Source organism: Phoca vitulina, unplaced genomic scaffold, assembly GCF_004348235.1.
Source record: "Phoca vitulina isolate PV1807 unplaced genomic scaffold, GSC_HSeal_1.0 scaffold7, whole genome shotgun sequence".
Lineage (NCBI taxonomy): Eukaryota > Metazoa > Chordata > Mammalia > Carnivora > Phocidae > Phoca > Phoca vitulina.
Window position 1 is genome coordinate 35,483,005 of NW_022589710.1, and position 17,937 is coordinate 35,500,941.

At 39.9% G+C, this 17,937-nt stretch overlaps 1 protein-coding gene across 3 annotated transcripts in view; it reads right to left on the reverse strand.

The window, feature by feature from the left end:
• The window catches only part of PPP2R5E (protein phosphatase 2 regulatory subunit B'epsilon), a 144,403-nt gene that overhangs the window by 12,393 nt on the left and 114,073 nt on the right, over nucleotides 1–17,937 (reverse strand). For all 3 annotated transcript variants that reach the window (XM_032405269.1, XM_032405270.1, XM_032405271.1), the window contains 6 exons: nucleotides 8,276–8,406; nucleotides 8,099–8,158; nucleotides 7,013–7,121; nucleotides 4,809–4,862; nucleotides 4,655–4,705; nucleotides 2,366–2,485 (listed from right to left, as the gene is read on the reverse strand). In XM_032405269.1, the coding sequence (XP_032261160.1) occupies nucleotides 2,366–2,485; nucleotides 4,655–4,705; nucleotides 4,809–4,862; nucleotides 7,013–7,121; nucleotides 8,099–8,158; nucleotides 8,276–8,406 (525 nt within the window). The remainder of the gene's footprint in view (nucleotides 1–2,365; nucleotides 2,486–4,654; nucleotides 4,706–4,808; nucleotides 4,863–7,012; nucleotides 7,122–8,098; nucleotides 8,159–8,275; nucleotides 8,407–17,937) is intronic.

The following is a 17,937-nucleotide window of genomic DNA, read 5'->3' on the forward strand; positions in this document are numbered from 1 at the left end:
AAGTAAAAATTAGCATGTCTAACACTAGGAGAGAATCATTACTTTCCTGGGACCCACCATCCCCTTGCACATTGGCATGGTCTGTTTGGCGCCCTCTGACCCCGATGCCACACCGGGGGGGGGGGGGGGATCCAAAGAGTGAAAGGTGTGTGGCTACACAGAGTGGCACTTGAAAAATGTTTTCTGGATGCACCAATGAACACTTAATAAATGAATAACGAAGAACCTCTTTACTGTCCTTTCTTTTGTTCTAAATTTTACTTCTCTCAAATAATTTTAAATTCTCTTTTCTTTCTGCTATGGACTAAATTGTCCCCGCAAATTCCTATGTTGAAGCCCGAACCCACAGTGTGAGTGTATTTGGAGATAGGACTTTAAGGAGGTAAAATTAAGGTTAAATGAAGTCATAAGGGCGGGGTCCTAATCCAATAGGCCTGGTGGTCTCAAAAGGAGGAAGAGAGAGATCTCCTTTTCTTTCCTCACACATACACCAAGGAAGGCCATGTGAGGACACAGGGAGAAGGCAGCCAGCCATCTGCAAGCCAGAGGGGGAGCCCTCACCAGAAGACGTCCAGGCTGGCACTCTGGTCTCAGACTTCCAGCCTCCAGGATTGTGAGAAATAAATTTCTGTGGTTTAAGCCACATGGCCTGTGGTGTTTTGTTATAGAAGCCTGCTGTGATCTGAATGCTTGTGTCCCCCAAAAATTCCTACGTTGAGATCCTAATCTCCAAAGATGATGGCATTAGGAGGGGGGCCTTTGGAAGGTACTGAAGTCATAAGCATGGAGCCCTCATGAATGGGATTAGTGCTTATAAAATAGGTTCCAAGGAGATCATTAGCCCTTCTGCCAAGTGAGGATACAAGAAACCCACAGCTCAGAAGAGAGGCCTCACTCAACTGTGCTGGCACCCTTATCTCAAACTTCCAGCCTCCAGAAACAAGAGAAATAAATTTCTGCTGTTTATAAGCTGCCCAGTCTGTGGTATCTTGTTATAGCGGCCTGAATGGACAGCCGTAACTGACCAGACACTTTGTCTCCTTTCTGAGCTTCTGAGCATCATTTAAGCCTCCCTGGTGATCTTAAAAGAGATTTCTGAAAGAAGAGAGAGAGAGAGATTTCTGCTCCCTGCTTCCCACAATGTCAAACCTCCTGATGAAAACTGAAAAATAAGGTAGACAATCCAGATGCTTGAGCACTCATGCCATGTATAATATGCAAAACACCTACATAGTATCCTGCAATTGTTTTGTGTTTATCTAGACATGTGTTGTATCATCTGCATGCAACAATAATGGTTCATAAAATGGTTTCCACTTTTTGTGGGGTGGGGGGGAGCTTTGTGGTACAATCTCTAGATTGTCAGAGGATCACTACCTTGACATAACTAACATGTCTTTAAGTCAAAAATTAAAACAACAGCAGCCAATGTCTCTAACTATTAGGATAATGAGAGCTCAGGGAAAAAGTCCACTGCTGAGTCTACCACATTAGCGGTGGGATTCTGCACTACCAACTAGAATCTGAACAATCTCTTTGAGTCAACAGGCAGTATATGAAGAGTTAATCTTCAAGGTCTGTGATACGGACCTTTGGTGAGACAGCGAAAGGATATAAAACCTGACATGTTTTTGCTCCAGATCACCCCCTTCCCTCCTGTGTGGGTTCTGCAGCATGGCAGCAACAGCCCCAGTTGAGAAAAAGGTTGCCGGGTTCGCTTCCCTGTGATCCCCCGCAGTGGCCACAAGGAGGCAGGGTGGTGCCATGGGAAGGTGACCGGCTTTCACAAGAAGCGACACCTAACTGACTTCACTCCTTATGAACTTGGGGCCTGAAGCAAATCATTCTGAGTCTCAAGGTTTTCATCCAGAAAACAGCGGGGGCAGAGGTGAGTGGGGAGGGTAGAGCCTCATAGCATAACGTGAAGTTTACGAATAATGTACGTAAAGCATCTAGCACAGTATATATGTGTGTTCTTTTTGCCTCTTAAGCTTTATTTCGCATTCTCTCTTACACGCTATAGGAACCCTACCAGTCCACCTCTTACTCGGCCATTTTATTTGAGACAAGTTATTTTACCATTTTGAACTTTAGTGTTCACATCTGTAAAAATCATAACACCCTCCTTGTCGAGTGATCACAAGAACTGAAGTTACAAGGCAGAAAGTACCATCAAAGCAGCTGTCATATTGCACGTGTTCAAGATAAAGGGGGTTATTATAAAAATTATTACTGAATGAGAAAATAGCAAATAAAAAACAACAGGTAGCTAGTGCCCATTACATGTCTTTCAATACAAATAAAATTTAACCAAATAACATATGTGGTACAGGCCACTCCAGCTCATCCTCTCTTTACTACCAACCTGAAAATGGGGGCTAGATACACACTTGGCAATTTGTTTAAACAAAGGTTCTTGAATTTTAACAAATTGTGAGGGTTCAATCACATCCAATATTTCTTCCAGCTCCCCAAGGAACATGACCTGTTAGTACATACAAAACACAAAATGTCAGGTACTTCATTTAAAAATCCAAATGAATGATGAGGATTAATGAGAGTTTATAATGTTTTAAGAAAACTTTACACATAAAACCAAACAGGAACAAATTAGGCATTGTCTTATGTTAGATGTTCATGTCACAAAGAGTTCAGCAGAGGGCACTTGTTAAGAGCAAATTCCCTATAGCTTTGAAAGTATGATTCTATTTACTTTGGAAAAAATCCTCTATGTGCTAAATCTATAACCCAGAACAAGCGGCACTTACACATTGCAGCAAGGCCCCTGGGAAACAGCAATGTCTCCGTGGGGCTTTCCTCTCGATTGCTATCAGCCTGGCATCTGCCCCCCTACTCATATTTTTCAAACAGTGGGAGAGTACCCTTCTGCACGGATGGATAAAAGTTCACAGTGGCACATGCCGCTATCTGCTAAATGTTTACAGCCCCTGCTGTGTTAGGTGCTCCTCTAGAATACACTAGTTAACAGAACACAGAGAGCCGGAGAGACACAAATGAGCAGGTTCACCCACACACAGGTACCACTTTAAACCCATGAGCACACACTGACCCAATCTGCATGTGCACACACGTGTGTATGTGTGCACAACTGCTCACTATAAAGCACAACGAATCCCAGCCTCAGCACCATGTGTGTCAAGAACAGAGCTTAATTTCTATTTTTTTTAAAGATAGATTTATTTATTTTAGAGAGAGGGAGAACGAGTGCTAGCAGGGGGCGGGGGGACGGACAGAGGGAGAGGGAGACAAGTAGACTCCCCACTGAGCAGAGAGCCCGACACAGCTGATCCCAGGACCCTGCAATCACAACCTGAGCAGAAATCAAGAGTCAGACGCCTAACTGACTTGAGCCATCCAGGTGCCCCAAAACTGAGCTTTTAGATCACTGCGTGGAGCCAAAGTAATAGCACAGTCAATTGTTTAAAATGCAATGGAAAGGGGCGCCTGGGTGGCTCAGTCGGTTAAGCAGCTGCCTTTGGTTCAGGTCATGATCCTAGGGTCCTGGGATTGAGTCACACATCAGGCTCCTTGCTCAGCGGGGAGCCTACTTCTCCTCTGCCTGCCATTCCCCCGGCTTATGCTTGCTCTCTGTCTCTCTCTCGTGTCAAATAAAATCTTTTAAAAAAATAAATAAATAAAAATAAAATACAATGGAAAACTGACAGAGAAATAAAAACCAGTTACGTATTTAGGCATAAAAAATAATTACCTTATAAAAAAATTAACTATGGAATTAATATATGAAAAATTACCATGTTTTCATATCTTGAGGTGCATCCGGGTAGCAATGTATAGCTTAATTTCGTCAAACAGGTATTAAAAAAAATTAGATGACTTTCTGAAATTGTGTAAAGTAGGGTCTTGGAGAATTGAAAATGACATATTTCTGTTAAAAGTAATATATAATAGGCAGCAAACCCCTGCCATTTGTCAAGATACATCAAGAAGTTCTCCCAAAATTCTCCCCAAATGTCAAACTAACAGCGGACCTTTCTTGCTGGGCCATTTTCCACATGGTTTCTATAGAAGAGTGAGTGCAGATGTGGCCCCGGCCAGGTTCACCTCTAAGCTAAGAGACTTACTCCCTCACAACCTCACATGGCACATGCCTGCTTAGGTCTTGGCAAAAGTATAAATGATCATAGGTCAGAAATTTCCAGGGCCACTTGCGAACAGCTGAAACTAAAGGTCTGTAATATAGTTTAAAATTGTACATCGTAAGACCCCATCTCTACTATATTTGAAAGTGGAGTATTTGGGCAGGTTGCTCTGGCATCTATCTACGGCAACACCAAAGCCTCCATCCTGTGAAGGTGGTCGCTGATAAAGCTAGACAGTGAGACACATGACCGGAGCCTGACTAGGGTTTCCCTGGGACTGAGCAGAGCGTGATGAAAAGTTCAGGGTTCAGAACCAGGGTGGAGGATTCTGGCCTAATCACTTATACCTAGCATACCAGGCTCTCTGTGCTTCAATTTGAAAACTAGTCAAATGTGAATATTTACAGTCCTGCTTTACAGATAAAATGAAAATTGGATGAAATAATGTATTTTTACACATACTAATTGGCTCAGAGCCTGACACTCTGCAGAGTATCTAGTAAGTTCTTAACACACCAACATTAAGCACTTACCTCTTTCTGACTACATGTTTTAGGCCAAAATTTCATTAACCCCCTAATAACCTAAAATGAAAAGGAGAAAAACAACGGCACTGAATTTTCCATATATACTCCATGAAAAGTAGTCTTTTTGAAGTTTTTTGAAATTACAGAAAAAAATACTTACTGGTTCTGTGAGTGAAGGATCTTTCTCCAGAAACTGTACTATGCAATACGCCAGCTGGAGAAACAGAAAAATGAGCGACAAAATTGGAAATGCTATATACTCAAAAGGACTCAAAAGACGTATTAAAACTTCCTAAAAAGTTTCTAGACTCTGGTTTCAGTAACTTCATGTTCAATTCATTTTAAAAATAAAATATATATAAAGTGAAATAAAAAGCTACTTTTTCAAGCCAAAGATTGACACTAATAACACCCCAGGGGAATTTTTTTTAAAAGAATACTGAGACACGAAGTATCTGACTAATGAAAAGCAGAAACATCACATTCAGTAGATTCTGAAAGTATCTGATCTACAGACAGTCTAAGCTACATCTCATGGGCTTCCTTTCTCTCTTTGCCAACCTCGACAGTACTGGGTTTTACTGCAGTTCCAGAAGAGTCCTAGACGAAACATAGGCAGCACTTAGTAAACAGCCTGCTGGTTGCCTAAAGTGGCCCATGCGAATGGAAGCAGTTTCATGAAGAGATAAAAGGTTGTACCTGCCCCAGCTCGAAGAGTGAGGAGTTTTACATCTGAGGCTAGTTCATCTAGGTAAGAATTCTTTTACATGCTCATGGAATGTGATAGCCCATTTCAAAAACCAGAGGCAAGATTTGTAAAAGGGCTCGTAAAGATTTTTGGGCAAGAAATCCACCCTTGCGGAACAACATTTTGATGGTGTTCTAAATTAGAAACATATGGACTAATTTTTCCTCAAAACACAGAATTTCACATTTAAAGAGGAACATTGCTCAGAAAAATGTGTGACATTTTTATGCAAACTCAAAACATTCCCATTGGTTTGGAATACTAAAATTAAAATGCCACTACATCATTTATCTGTCCCCTAGTGACATGCTCACCACAAAAGGCAGTGTTAGCACGGAAATCAGACCTGGGACAAGACAGAGTATGCTTTTTAAAGTAGTGGAGGCTAAAAATAAAAAGATGTGAAAATACTGATTGTTGACTTGTGAGTATGTGCATTTGTGCATAGAAAGTGAGAAGGAAGATGAATGGATAAAGAAGATGTGGTACACACACACACAATGGAATATTATGCAACCATCAAAAAAAAAAAAAAAACCGAAAATGAAATCTTGCCATTTGCAATGACATGGATGGAACTAGAGGGTATTACGCTAAGCGAAATAAGTCAATCAGAGAAAGACAAGTATCATATGATCTCACTGATATGAGGAATTTGAGAAACAAGACAGAGGATCATAGGGGAAGGGAGGAAAAAATGAAACAAGATGAAACCAGAGAGGGAGACAAACCATAAGAGACTCTTAATCTCAGGAAACAAACTGAGGGTTGCTGGAGTGGTGGGGTGGGAGGGATAGGGTGGCTGGGTGATAGACACTGGGGAGGGTATGTGCTATGGTGAGAGCTGTGAATTGTGTAACACTGGTGAATCAGAGACCTACGGTTCTGAAACAAATAATACACTATATGTTAAAAAAAAAAAAAAAAGATAGTAGGAAGGGAAAGGAAAAATGAAGGGGGGGGAATCAGAGGGGGAGATGAACCATGAGAGACTATTGACTCTGAGAAACAAACTAAGGGTTTTAGAGGGGAGGGGGGTGGGGGGATGGGTTAGCCCGGTGATGGGTATTAAGGTGGGCATGTATTGCATGGAGCATTGGGTGTTATACGCAAACAATGAATCATGGAACAGTACATCAAAAACTAATGATGTAATGTATGGTGACTAACATAACATAATAAAATAAAATTAAAAAAAGAAAGTGAGAATGAAATAGTGAATTAACTAGAAGAGGGGGCAAAGAGCAACTGATAGACAAACGCAAATGTGGATGAGATAAAATATTCCAGAATACTCCAAAATGATTACACATGTCCAAAGCTCTAAATCTGGAAAACCCACATACATTTGATTGTACGCAACATGTTCAATATATAATTTTGTGAACTAGGCAAGTCCTCAAAGTTCTCTGTAAAATGACTGAACAAATGCTCCTCCCACTTGAAAAATATTCCCATGATTCTCCTATGCACAGAAGAACAGAGCACACATTTTAATTCTCCTCGGGGAGCATTTTAAATGAGTTTTTTTAAATTAAGGAAATATCAATATCAAAGAAACACTCAGCTTGTAAACTTTTAATTTTGCTTCCAAAAGTAGTTACATAAAATTCTACCTGGGCATGGAACAGTGATAAGCTCCTGACAGTGTGTAAAGGGATCAACACTTTCACCAGAAACTGTTTGTGTTCTGCCTTAAGAGGTAAAGCAAAGCCATTGATAATACTAGGAAAAAGAAAAAGAAACATGAATTAGCAGCATGATCACAACCAGCTAACCTGAGACAACCTGCTCCTGGAAAACCAGGTTAAATCTGAATCAGTTTACATTTGGTCCAAAACAACCCAAACCCCACCCAGTGACATTCAAGATTTCTGAGTTACTTCAACGAGTATATTTAAGTGGAAGGAAATTTAAGAAAATTTGCTTATGATAACCTAGCACAGGCTCTTATGCTCTTTTCACCTAGCTGGATGATTCCCAAAAGCTTTTGTAATCAGTAACTCTTTATTTTTCCTTCCCCCCAAAATCGCTTGCCCTCCTCACTTAGGACCCTTTCCATTTGCAGACATCATTCCTGAAATTTCTTCTCCAACCAAGAATACCATAGACATAGAGCCCCCGCCTGGGAAAATCACAGAAAAAAACCATGTGACTCCACTTTTTCTCCTTACATTAGGAGGAGAAACTAAGTAATCACATTGTCCAGTCACATTAACCTCCCTTGTGTAAAAAAACCTACACAACAGCTGTCTCTTTCCAATTCATTCCACTTCTCCCAGCAGCAGCTGTTGAGGGACTACACCTGGGTACATGGTTCCTTTGAAAATGGCAATCTTTCCAATTTATTTTAACTTGCTTTCAAAAGATATGGCAAAGGACAGGTAGCCTAGAAACTAACAGAGAATAAGATGTTGTGGAGTAATGGGCTTGACTGCAATTAGATGTATTGTCTTTGTAGCAATGAATAAACTGTTAGCTCTTTCAGTCATTCCAGTAGAATTAGCAATGCATAATTGTGGAACAAGGAAGAACAAGAAATCATGTCTTGTAAGTCAGTTGGGAAACATGCGAAAGCACAAATTAGAGTACCCAATGTACACACAGCAAGAGATCTAGGTCAGCATTTCCCTGTGCCATTTGAATCTAATTTTCAAAATGCTATTCACCTGAGATTAGCAATTAGCTAAAAATGTGCTTACCTTCCTAGTATTTCCAGCAGTTCAGCTACACCATTGAAGTGTTCTGTTTCATAAACAAACCTTTTTTAAAAAGAAAAGAAGTAAAGTCAGTACACGATGTTCAAATATTTGAAGTTTATTTAACACTTCTATAAAACCACCACTTTTGCTTCTCCTTCTCCCCCATCCTCCACTTACCTTAGAAAAATATTGTTAATCTGTTTTCTGATAAATGCTCTAAGACCAAGAAATTTGCCATAAATTCTGTGTAAGACTGTCTTTAAGTAGTCCCGTTCCCGAGGGTCTTCGCTGTCAAATAGCTCCAAAAGCTGTTGTAAATGAAAGACAGTGTAGCTGTCAGAAGTGGGTCCAGGAAACGATTTAGGAATTCTGCCACTCATCATTTAAAATCCCTCCCTCCTTTACTTCTTCAAAAATTTACTGAGTATCTGTTATGTGCCAGGCACAGTACTAGTCTTTGGAAACACAGTGATACATACATAAGTCAGATAAGGGGCTTATATTCTAATGAAGAGATAGACACAGTAACAATAATCATAACAACAGAACACATATACAGCACTTAGTATGATCATCACACAATTTTCTAAGCCATCTACTTGTACTAATCCTCCCTATGAGGCAGTTTTCTGTTTAAGTAGGCTCCACTCCAATGGAGGGGCTTGAACTCACAACCCTGAGACCAAGACCTGAGCCACCCAGGCGCCTCCCCACAATGAGGTAGTTTCATTCCCATTTTACAGATGAGGAAATCGGAGCACAGAGATGTTAGGCAATTTGCCAATGGTTTCACACTAATATATGGCAGAGCTGGGATTTGAACCCAAGCAATCGAGGGGCCCTAGAGTCTGTCATCTCAGCTGCTGCACTATTATAACATAAACTACCTACTGAGCTTATGTTCCAAATATACAGTTTTAAGAGGAAGGCTTCAGCTCTACTTGAGCATATAGGTAAATGAAACAACCTAAACCAAAGCCAACATCTAAAAGTCCCCAGAGATACCGAAAATGTTCTCTTTGTAGAACTTGGTTCTTGTTACACAGGTGTGCTCACTTTGTAAATACTCATTGAGATGAACATTTACAATTTCTGTATGTATGCTATACATGAATAACATCTGTTAAGTTTCTACTCATTTGTAATCTAAAGTTAAAAACTGAATCCTGATATCAACACATCAACGCAAAAACTTGCACATGAATGTTCACAGCAGCATGATTCACAATAGCCAAAAGTGGAAACAACCCTAATGCCCATCAACTAATGCATGGATGAGCAAAATGGGCTACAATGGACTCTTATTTGGCTATAAAAGGAATGAAGAATACTGATATATGCTACCACATGGATGAACCTCTCAAACATCATGCTAAGTGAAAGAAGCCAGACACAAAAGGCCAATTATTGTACGATTCCATTTATATGAAATATCTGGAATACACAAATCCATACAGGCAGCAGAATGAAGAATGTCTGCTAAGGAATATGGTGTTTCTTTGGGGGATAATAAAAAGTATTCTGCAATTATATAGTAGTGATGGGTGCACAAGTTGGTGACTTGTACACTAAAAACCCTGAATTGTAAACTTTAAAAGGGTGAATTTTATGGTATGTGAATTATATCTCAATAAGGTTTTATTTTTTTTTTAATATTTTATTTATTTGAGAGAGAGAATGAGAGAGAGAGAGAGCACAAGAGGGGGTAGGGTCAGAGGGAGAAGCAGACTCCCTGCTGAGCAGGGAGCCCAATGCGGGGACTCAATCCTGGGACTCTAGGATCATGACCTGAGTCGAAGGCAGTCGCTTAACCAACCGAGCCACCCAGGCACCCAAGGCTTTATTTTTTTTAAATGACAGTGGGCAGGTTCTTCTCTAGCTGAGGAACAAACTTGGAGACTGGTTTGAATTTTACTGTGTTCCTCATACATTCATTATCATCACAATAAAGCAAGACTCATTGTTTATACTAAAGTTGACTTTAGGTAAAACATTTCAAGAACATACAGACAGTATACAAATGAACGCAGACTACCCTAATTACCAAAAAAGCTATCAAGACATACATAAGCATGAATCAGGTGATTAAGACATGTGGTTGACAGCAGAAGAATAACTCAGTGGGCAGTAATCAAATAAATTATCTACTTTTGCTTGCTGCTTTTCTTTGAACAGAAGACAAAATTATAGACAAAGAATGGCCCTTCAAATAATGGCAGGAAGTACAAACTGAAGGAGAATCTTCAAAATTGGGCAGTGAGACAGATGTAATTTTTGGCTACACAATGTCATCCACCCATCCAAAAAATGAATACCTCAAATAAATATGTATGCCTATTAAGAGCCAGCCACTGGGCAAGGTGTCAGGGATACAATGATGAGCAAGACAGACACAATCAGCTTTCACAGAGCCTAGTCTAAATGAGGGATACAGGTAAATAAACAGCGTAAGTGGTTTAGGATGCTAAAGACATAGCAGACAAATCTACTCTATTTGGGAGAAGTAGAGTAATAAGAAAGGCATCTGGAGGAAGTGACATCCAGGCTGACCTATGAAGAAATCAGGAGGTTGAAGTGAAGGTCAACAGCACATACCTTCACCAGGAGCCTATCAGAATAGAAGATGCTGTTAAAACACCTGCCATCTCTCTGCCCATTTAGCCACGCAATCAATCAACCAATCAATCAATCTCTGCATATGCCAGGAATTGTCCTTGTTGCTGTGCACACACATTCACTACTGAACAAACTTGGAGCCCAAAGGGAAAGCAATGAGCAAGTCAACTATACATTTCCACAGGAAACAGTCTAAGAAAGAAAGGTATGTGGACCTTGTAAGTAAAAAAGGCCCCGAGGGCTCAGTATCTCTTATCTATCACACACACAAAATGACATAAGATCTCTAACCTACTCATCCTATTCCTTGTTAATGGAAATAACTAACCTTTTAAGTTCTCTTTTTTAATTTGGGTCCTATTTTTAAGTGTTGTAAAAGGATTTAACGAGTAATTTGCAACCAACATAAATAAGAGAAAGTTTGAGGGAGTATACTGTTAGCAAAACCTGAATCAACTACACTTAGGTATGTACTATTAATCTTAAGAGTTTAATGAAAATATAATAATTAAGCAAAAATTATTTAACTAATGTTTTCATTAGGCCCTCGAAAGACATGCATTACCAGGCATCTAACTTAAGTCATTTACAAAGCCACAAATATAAATATATTATGTCCTATGAGAAAGAAAAATTACAGTATATAAATTACTTTTCTGCTGCTCTACAGAACACATTTTTGATGATTTTATGGTGTAAAAGACAAAAGAAAAAGTATTAATAATGCACAGGCCCCAAAAAGGGGGAGTAGGATGAGTTCTGATTTCCAAAACAAAATGTTTGTGCTTAGTCATATACACACTCCCCACAAAAAAGCAATGAGAAATATAATCCAGCATTTGTAAATGCCTAGAGGACTCTATTCCCTAGAATATAGCAGCAACTTGTTGTCAGAGAAAAGAAGCTGGAGAGTTTCCAAGGTGATTACAGAGCAAAGACAGACCTGCCAACATGCTGACTCCTAACAGTTTACAAAACCAGCCTTCCTGAAGCTAACAAACAGGGATGAACCGTGGAGTGATTTAGCCAAAGAACACTCCTTTGAACCTCATAAAAAATCTACAGTGAAATGAGAAGAGCAAAATGAAAAAGGCAGTTAGGGTCTCCCAATCAGAGATGGGAGACTGAAATTTTCTCCTCCTGAACCCTCTCTGAGATGAGAATAAAGAAATAAAAAAGGAAGAAACACACGGGGCAGAGAGGAGTAGAGAGCAGATGAGACAAATCTGCACATTTTTCAAAGATGGAAAGTGGATGGCAAGGGGTAACTATCTTAGGTTTCCTCTTTCTCCATTCTGCTAAGTGTTTTTCCATTCTGCCAGCAGGGATGGAAGCCAAACAAGAAGCAAGCCAGTTCACACCAGAGAACCCTTAAAAGGCTTAAGAATTGAAGACGCCAGATATATTTGATGGCAAGGGTGTAGGGAGCTAAAAACAGGAGGGCTGGTTGAAAGTTTGTCGAAAGAGTAACAAGACTTCCCAGATCCATGTCCCAAGCAGTGGACTGAAGATTTACAATCAAAGTCTGGAGAGCATAAACATGCAAGCCTCTAGTCTTCAAGACATGTACACAGTAAAGTGAAAAATTTATTGAAAATAAAAGGATTAAATAAAACTGCATGCTGAAGAATGAGACTTTTGCTGGCACCCTTCCCGACTAAGCCCCCAAAATTCTGGATGAGGTAGGGAATAGGAAGGTCCCTTTTGAGGGACCTCAGCCTCAGCCTCTTGACAGCCTCAAGAGGAAACACCTATTGATACACTATTATTTGAGGGTTTCTCAATGAAAGAGCAAGGTCTTTGCTCAATGTACTAAGTGCCTCCCTTTGTGTGCATGCACACGTGAGTGCACACGTACACACACACACACACACACACACACACACGCTCTAAGAAGGCTCTTAGATGGCCCTAAGAAGCCTCTCTGATGACTAACATGTAACTAACTATGAAGCCAAGGATCACCAGACAACCTAACATAAAAGACAGAGACCAAAACAAACAATCATAAAGAACTCAGAGGAAATAGTCACAATGCAAGTAAAAAACAAACAAACAAAAAAACTGCAGAAAAGAACTTATCCTCAGAAATAAACAAATCGACTGGATCCTGGAAACAAAAGCAGAGCTGTTACAGATGAATATTCAGAAAATAAAAAAGAACTTTTGGAAATTCAAGATGTAACAGAAATAAAAATTTCAGAAGAACGGTAACATTAAAATGAACAAATGTATCCTGAAAGTATAACCAAAAAGAAGAAGATAACTAGAGGATCAATCCAGAACGTCCAACACATTCCAAAAAGGCATAGAGAATAGGTACAGACACACAAAAACAAAGAAAATGAAATTATCTGAGAAAGAATTCAATGCAATTAAAAAAAAAAAAAAAGACATGAATTTCAATATATATATAAGGGCCATTATGTTCTCTGCACAATGAATAAACAAAGACCTGAACCAAAGCACATCACTTTAGATTATCTGGACACTGGAGACAAAGAGTAGATCTCAAAAGCTTAGAGAGAAAATAGGTCACTATAAAGAATAAGGGTTCAGCTGGTGTAGGCCTCCTCAATACTAACACCGGAAATAGAAAACAATCTAGAATTCCCTAAAACTTCTAAGGAGATATGGGTTCTTTTTTTTTTTTTTAATGTTTTATTGATTTATTTGACAAAGAGTGAGCACAAGCTGGGGGAGCAGAAGGCAGAGGAAGGGGGAGAAGCAGACTTCCCAAGGAGCAGGGAGCCCAATGCGGGGCTCGATCCCAGGACTCTGGGATCATGACCTGAGTCGAAGGCAGACACGTAATGACTGAGCCACCCAGGCGCCCCGGGAATATGGGTTCTAACCTGTAAATCTATACCTGGCCAAAATGTCAATCAAGTATGTGGGTAGAATAAAGACAAGTTCAGAGAACCAGGTCTTGAAAAATTTATATCCCATTCATACTTTCTTAGGAAGCATCCAGAGGATGTATTCTGCCAAAATGAAAGAAAGGGAGATAAGCCAGCAAATACACAGTGCAGAAGAGTGGCAAAAGGACATCCCAGGACGACCACTGTGGATACAGCCTAGGGGAAGCCGCCAGTGCTGACTAGAGCAGGATGATGGGGCTCCAGCTCCATGAAGGAGGCCTCCAAGGAAAACAATGGAACTGAGATTGGCTGATGTGTGGGCCAGACTGAGAAGAGGTGTACGGTGCTCTCAGAGAAGAACTGAGGGGTGAGCTAGTAACCCATACATAGGAAAGCAAGCATGTGGAAAATAAGGCAATTATTCATTCCAGGGGTTTTAAAAAAAGCTCTACAAGAGAAGAAATGCAATTATGTGCTTCGGCTAAAACAACATGTACACAGTCCTACTAATGCAACACTACAATTTCATTTCATTAGATTTTGTGACAGAACTAACTACATGGTTAAGATATAGAGGTAGGAGATAGAAAGGGAAGCATATAATGATTTACAGTAGGAAAAGATTTTAAAAATCAAGAAACAGCAGAATAAGAATGTTCTTTGGCGATACGGAGACACATACAAGCAAACAGCTAAAAGACTTGAATGTGGTTACCTCTAGGGAGTGAGACTCGGCTGGGGAAGGATTGAGGCAGGAGATTGCTATTTGTCTTTATAAACCATATAAATATATTTGTATTTTTTAAAATAGACATTACTTTATCAATTAAAAACTTTTTTTTTTTAAAGATTTATGTATTTATTTGAGAGAGAGAGAGAAAGCATGAACAGAAGGAGCAGAGAGACAGGGAGACAGAATCTCAAGCAGAGCCCACACTGAGCATAGAGCCTGATGCAGGGATCAATCTTAACGACCTTGAGATCATGACCTGAATTGAAACCAAGAGTCAGACGCTTAACTGACTGCACCACCCAGGCGCCCGAATTAAAACTATTTTTAAAAATTAAGAACGGGCGCCTGGGTGGCTCAGTTGGTTAAGCGACTGCCTTCGGCTCAGGTCATGATCCTGGAGTCCCTGGATCGAGTCCCGCATCGGGCTCCCTGCTCGGCAGGGAGTCTGCTTCTCCCTCTGACCCTCCCCCCTCTCATGTGCTTGCTCTCTCTCATTCTCTCTCTCTCAAATAAATAAATTTAAAAAAAAAAAAAAAATCTTTAAAAAAAAAAAAAAATTAAGAGCAAAAGGCTTGAAACAAAAAGCCCAACTGCCCTCTACTATGATAAAGAAGCAACTACCATGCCCCATTCCATGTAAAGAAAGATTTTAAAGAACATCAGAAACGCTTAAATAAACAATGAAATTGGTATTCTACATGTTTTCATGTAAATGTTGTTTTCATTCAGACTAAAATCAGGTCTCCACATTTCTGGCTTTATTTTTAACTTTAGCTCTACTATTAGCTGAAAAATGATACCTTCCAAACACCTTTGCACACGGAGAAAACAGCCCAGAACCAAGTAGCAAGAGCCGACAGCAGCCTGACTCCAATATATCAGACCAACTCAAGAGGACCAACACATCAAACAAGCTGATCTACGGGCAACACTGAGAAAGCACAGTGGGGACAAAAGATCAAAAGGTTACACATTATAAGCTTCTAGCAATTCTGACTTCAAGACTCCTCTGGAAACTCAGTATAAAAATTTCAAAGGTGAAAGTCCTCCAAATATGAACAAATCTGCCAAGTCGCATGCTTTTATTTTCTTCCTAATTTCAGGCATTCTTCCCACAAACTAGAGAAGTCCATTCTTTCCTCCCTCAAGCTTTCATTTTGACTGATTCAACAAAAGCTGGCGATTTAAAATTTTAAGACAATCAATTTGGTCAGCATTTCAAGAAAGAGCGGTTATTCTACATAATGATGCACTTAGTGGGATGCAGGCAGGGACTAGCTACATAATTTGTGGGGCCCCATGCAAAATGAAAATGCAGTGCTCCTTGTTCAAAAACTCTGAAGAATTTCAAGACAGCAACAGCAGAGCATGAAACCAAGAGCAGGGCCCTACTCGGCACGGGGCCCGTGTCACCGCCCAAGCTGCACACCCACAGAGCTGGCTCTGGACGCAGGAGCCACAGCGCTAAAGCCCTTTCCCAAGGTTGGTAAGTTACAGGTTGGATTGAATGGGATGAGGTGAAGAGGTGCTTTCTTAATTGGTAATGGCTAGCTGATAAAATTCCTGAACAATTAAGTTCTCTCAAGTTTTATTTGCTATAGACTCTGAGAGAGAAATGTAAACATTTTGACATATTCAAGGAACTCGTTTGGAAAAAAGCTTTTGTATTAGAGCTGAGATTCAAGGTCTCATGAAATTTATTTCAGTTTAGAACTTAAAATTTTTTAACCAGTTGGTTTGTGTCATGTCCAGTTTGTCTTGAGTTTTTAAAACACAATAATAAAAGGTCACTTTTAAGGACAGGGTAAACGATTTGCATAATTTGCATGATAATTATGGCACCTTTCAGCTAAATATAACTGCAAATGCGAAATACAAATTGCTAAATTGCAATCTCCAGCAGTACATATGTTTATGGGGACACTTGAATAGTATGTCTCTTAGCAACCACTGACTGCTTTTCAGATTTGCAGAGTGGTTGAAAGCAGTCTTTAGAAATATGCTACTAAACTCTTGCCACAATAATACACCCAATGAAATAATTCAAGGTTTGGCAACCCATCTTTGGGGGTGGGGGAGGCAGGGGCGGAGATCATAAAGAAACCATTTCCCAACTGTCCTAACACAGATGAAAATTATTTTTATTGGGAAGAGACACGTTCCATAAGCCTAAGCCAGCCTGCATACTTACGGCTATAGAAGACAGTTACTATGTCTAAAATCAACATTACCATAGACATGAGTGCACTATGTAATCAACTGACTATCCTTGATATATCTCTGATAGCTTTCTTGTGTAAAGACTTAGATTAAGTACATACGAAATGCTAAAGGTTATGTAAATCTAGATTTAACAAAAATTACAATGAAATCTAAGCAAGTCAGTCAGTCATACCATTCTTAAATGAAAAAATTGCGACTCTTCAAAGGTACAAGTCACAGAGAGTTTGTCTGCCCTGGTACAAGTCAAAGAGAGTTTTGTCTGGCCCATACAAAAATCTGATTTCCAGGTTCTCTTGATCTCTCTAGGTTACCACTGTTTCCCATCACTTCCTGTCACACCGAGACTACTTCATTGCCTACCACTTGTCTGGCCTCTGTAAAGATTTGAACGTGCTGGGGCACCTGGGTGACTCAGTCGTTAAGCGTCTGCCTTTGGCTCAGGTCATGATCCCGGGGTCCTGGGATCAAGCCCCGCATCAGGCTCCCTGCTCCACAGGAAGCCTGCTTCTCCCTCTCCCACTCCCCCTGCTTTGTGTTCCCTCTCTCGCTGTGTCTGTCAAATAAATAAATAAAATCTTAAAAAAAAAAGATTTGAATGTGCTATCCCTGCTTGTCACCTATTAAAAGTATATGCTCCTGGCACTAATAAACATTCACTTGAAGAAATCAATGGTGAAATGAATCCAAGGACAGGAGAGACCACATTTAACATCTAAAAAGATGTCAATAGCCAGAGAGGAGCCATATAAGTAGAGTCCAAAGGGTTTCTTTGATTTTTAGAATAGTAAAAGTCAGATTTCAAAAAATTCCTAACATGCTGGTTAAGATGCTGACAGACCAACACCATATGACTTCGTGGACTGAGGCTATTCCTAGAAAATATGACAAAAGAAGATTCTCAAAACAAGAACTGATCCTAATCAAAACAGCAGTGACAGCAGCAACATAACATTTACTGACCACTGACTCGTCAGGAATTGTTTTAAGTGCTTATGTATGTATTCACTTATTAAATCTCCACAACAGCCTTTCAACAAAATAACGACTATACTGTGGATATTTTGTATCTACTTTCCAGATGAGGAAACTGAGGCAACGCAGTCCTATAACCTGCCCAAGGCCATGCACTAAAGAAATGCCAGAGTCTGAATTCAAACCAGTGTATATACACTTAACCACCAATCTGTACTGCTTCCTGATGAGGATGAAAATGAGTAGTACTGAAAAGGGCTCTTGAGGAAACAGTGGCAGCTTCCCAATGAACTTCAGATTTTTTAAAAGGACATATGCAAGTGACGAAAGGAAGGAAACACAACCAATGTGAAGTATAAGTGAATGGTGCAGTCTTACAAAAACAGTCTCAGGAAGGCTAATGCACACAATCAGCTGAGGTTTATGAAAAATGC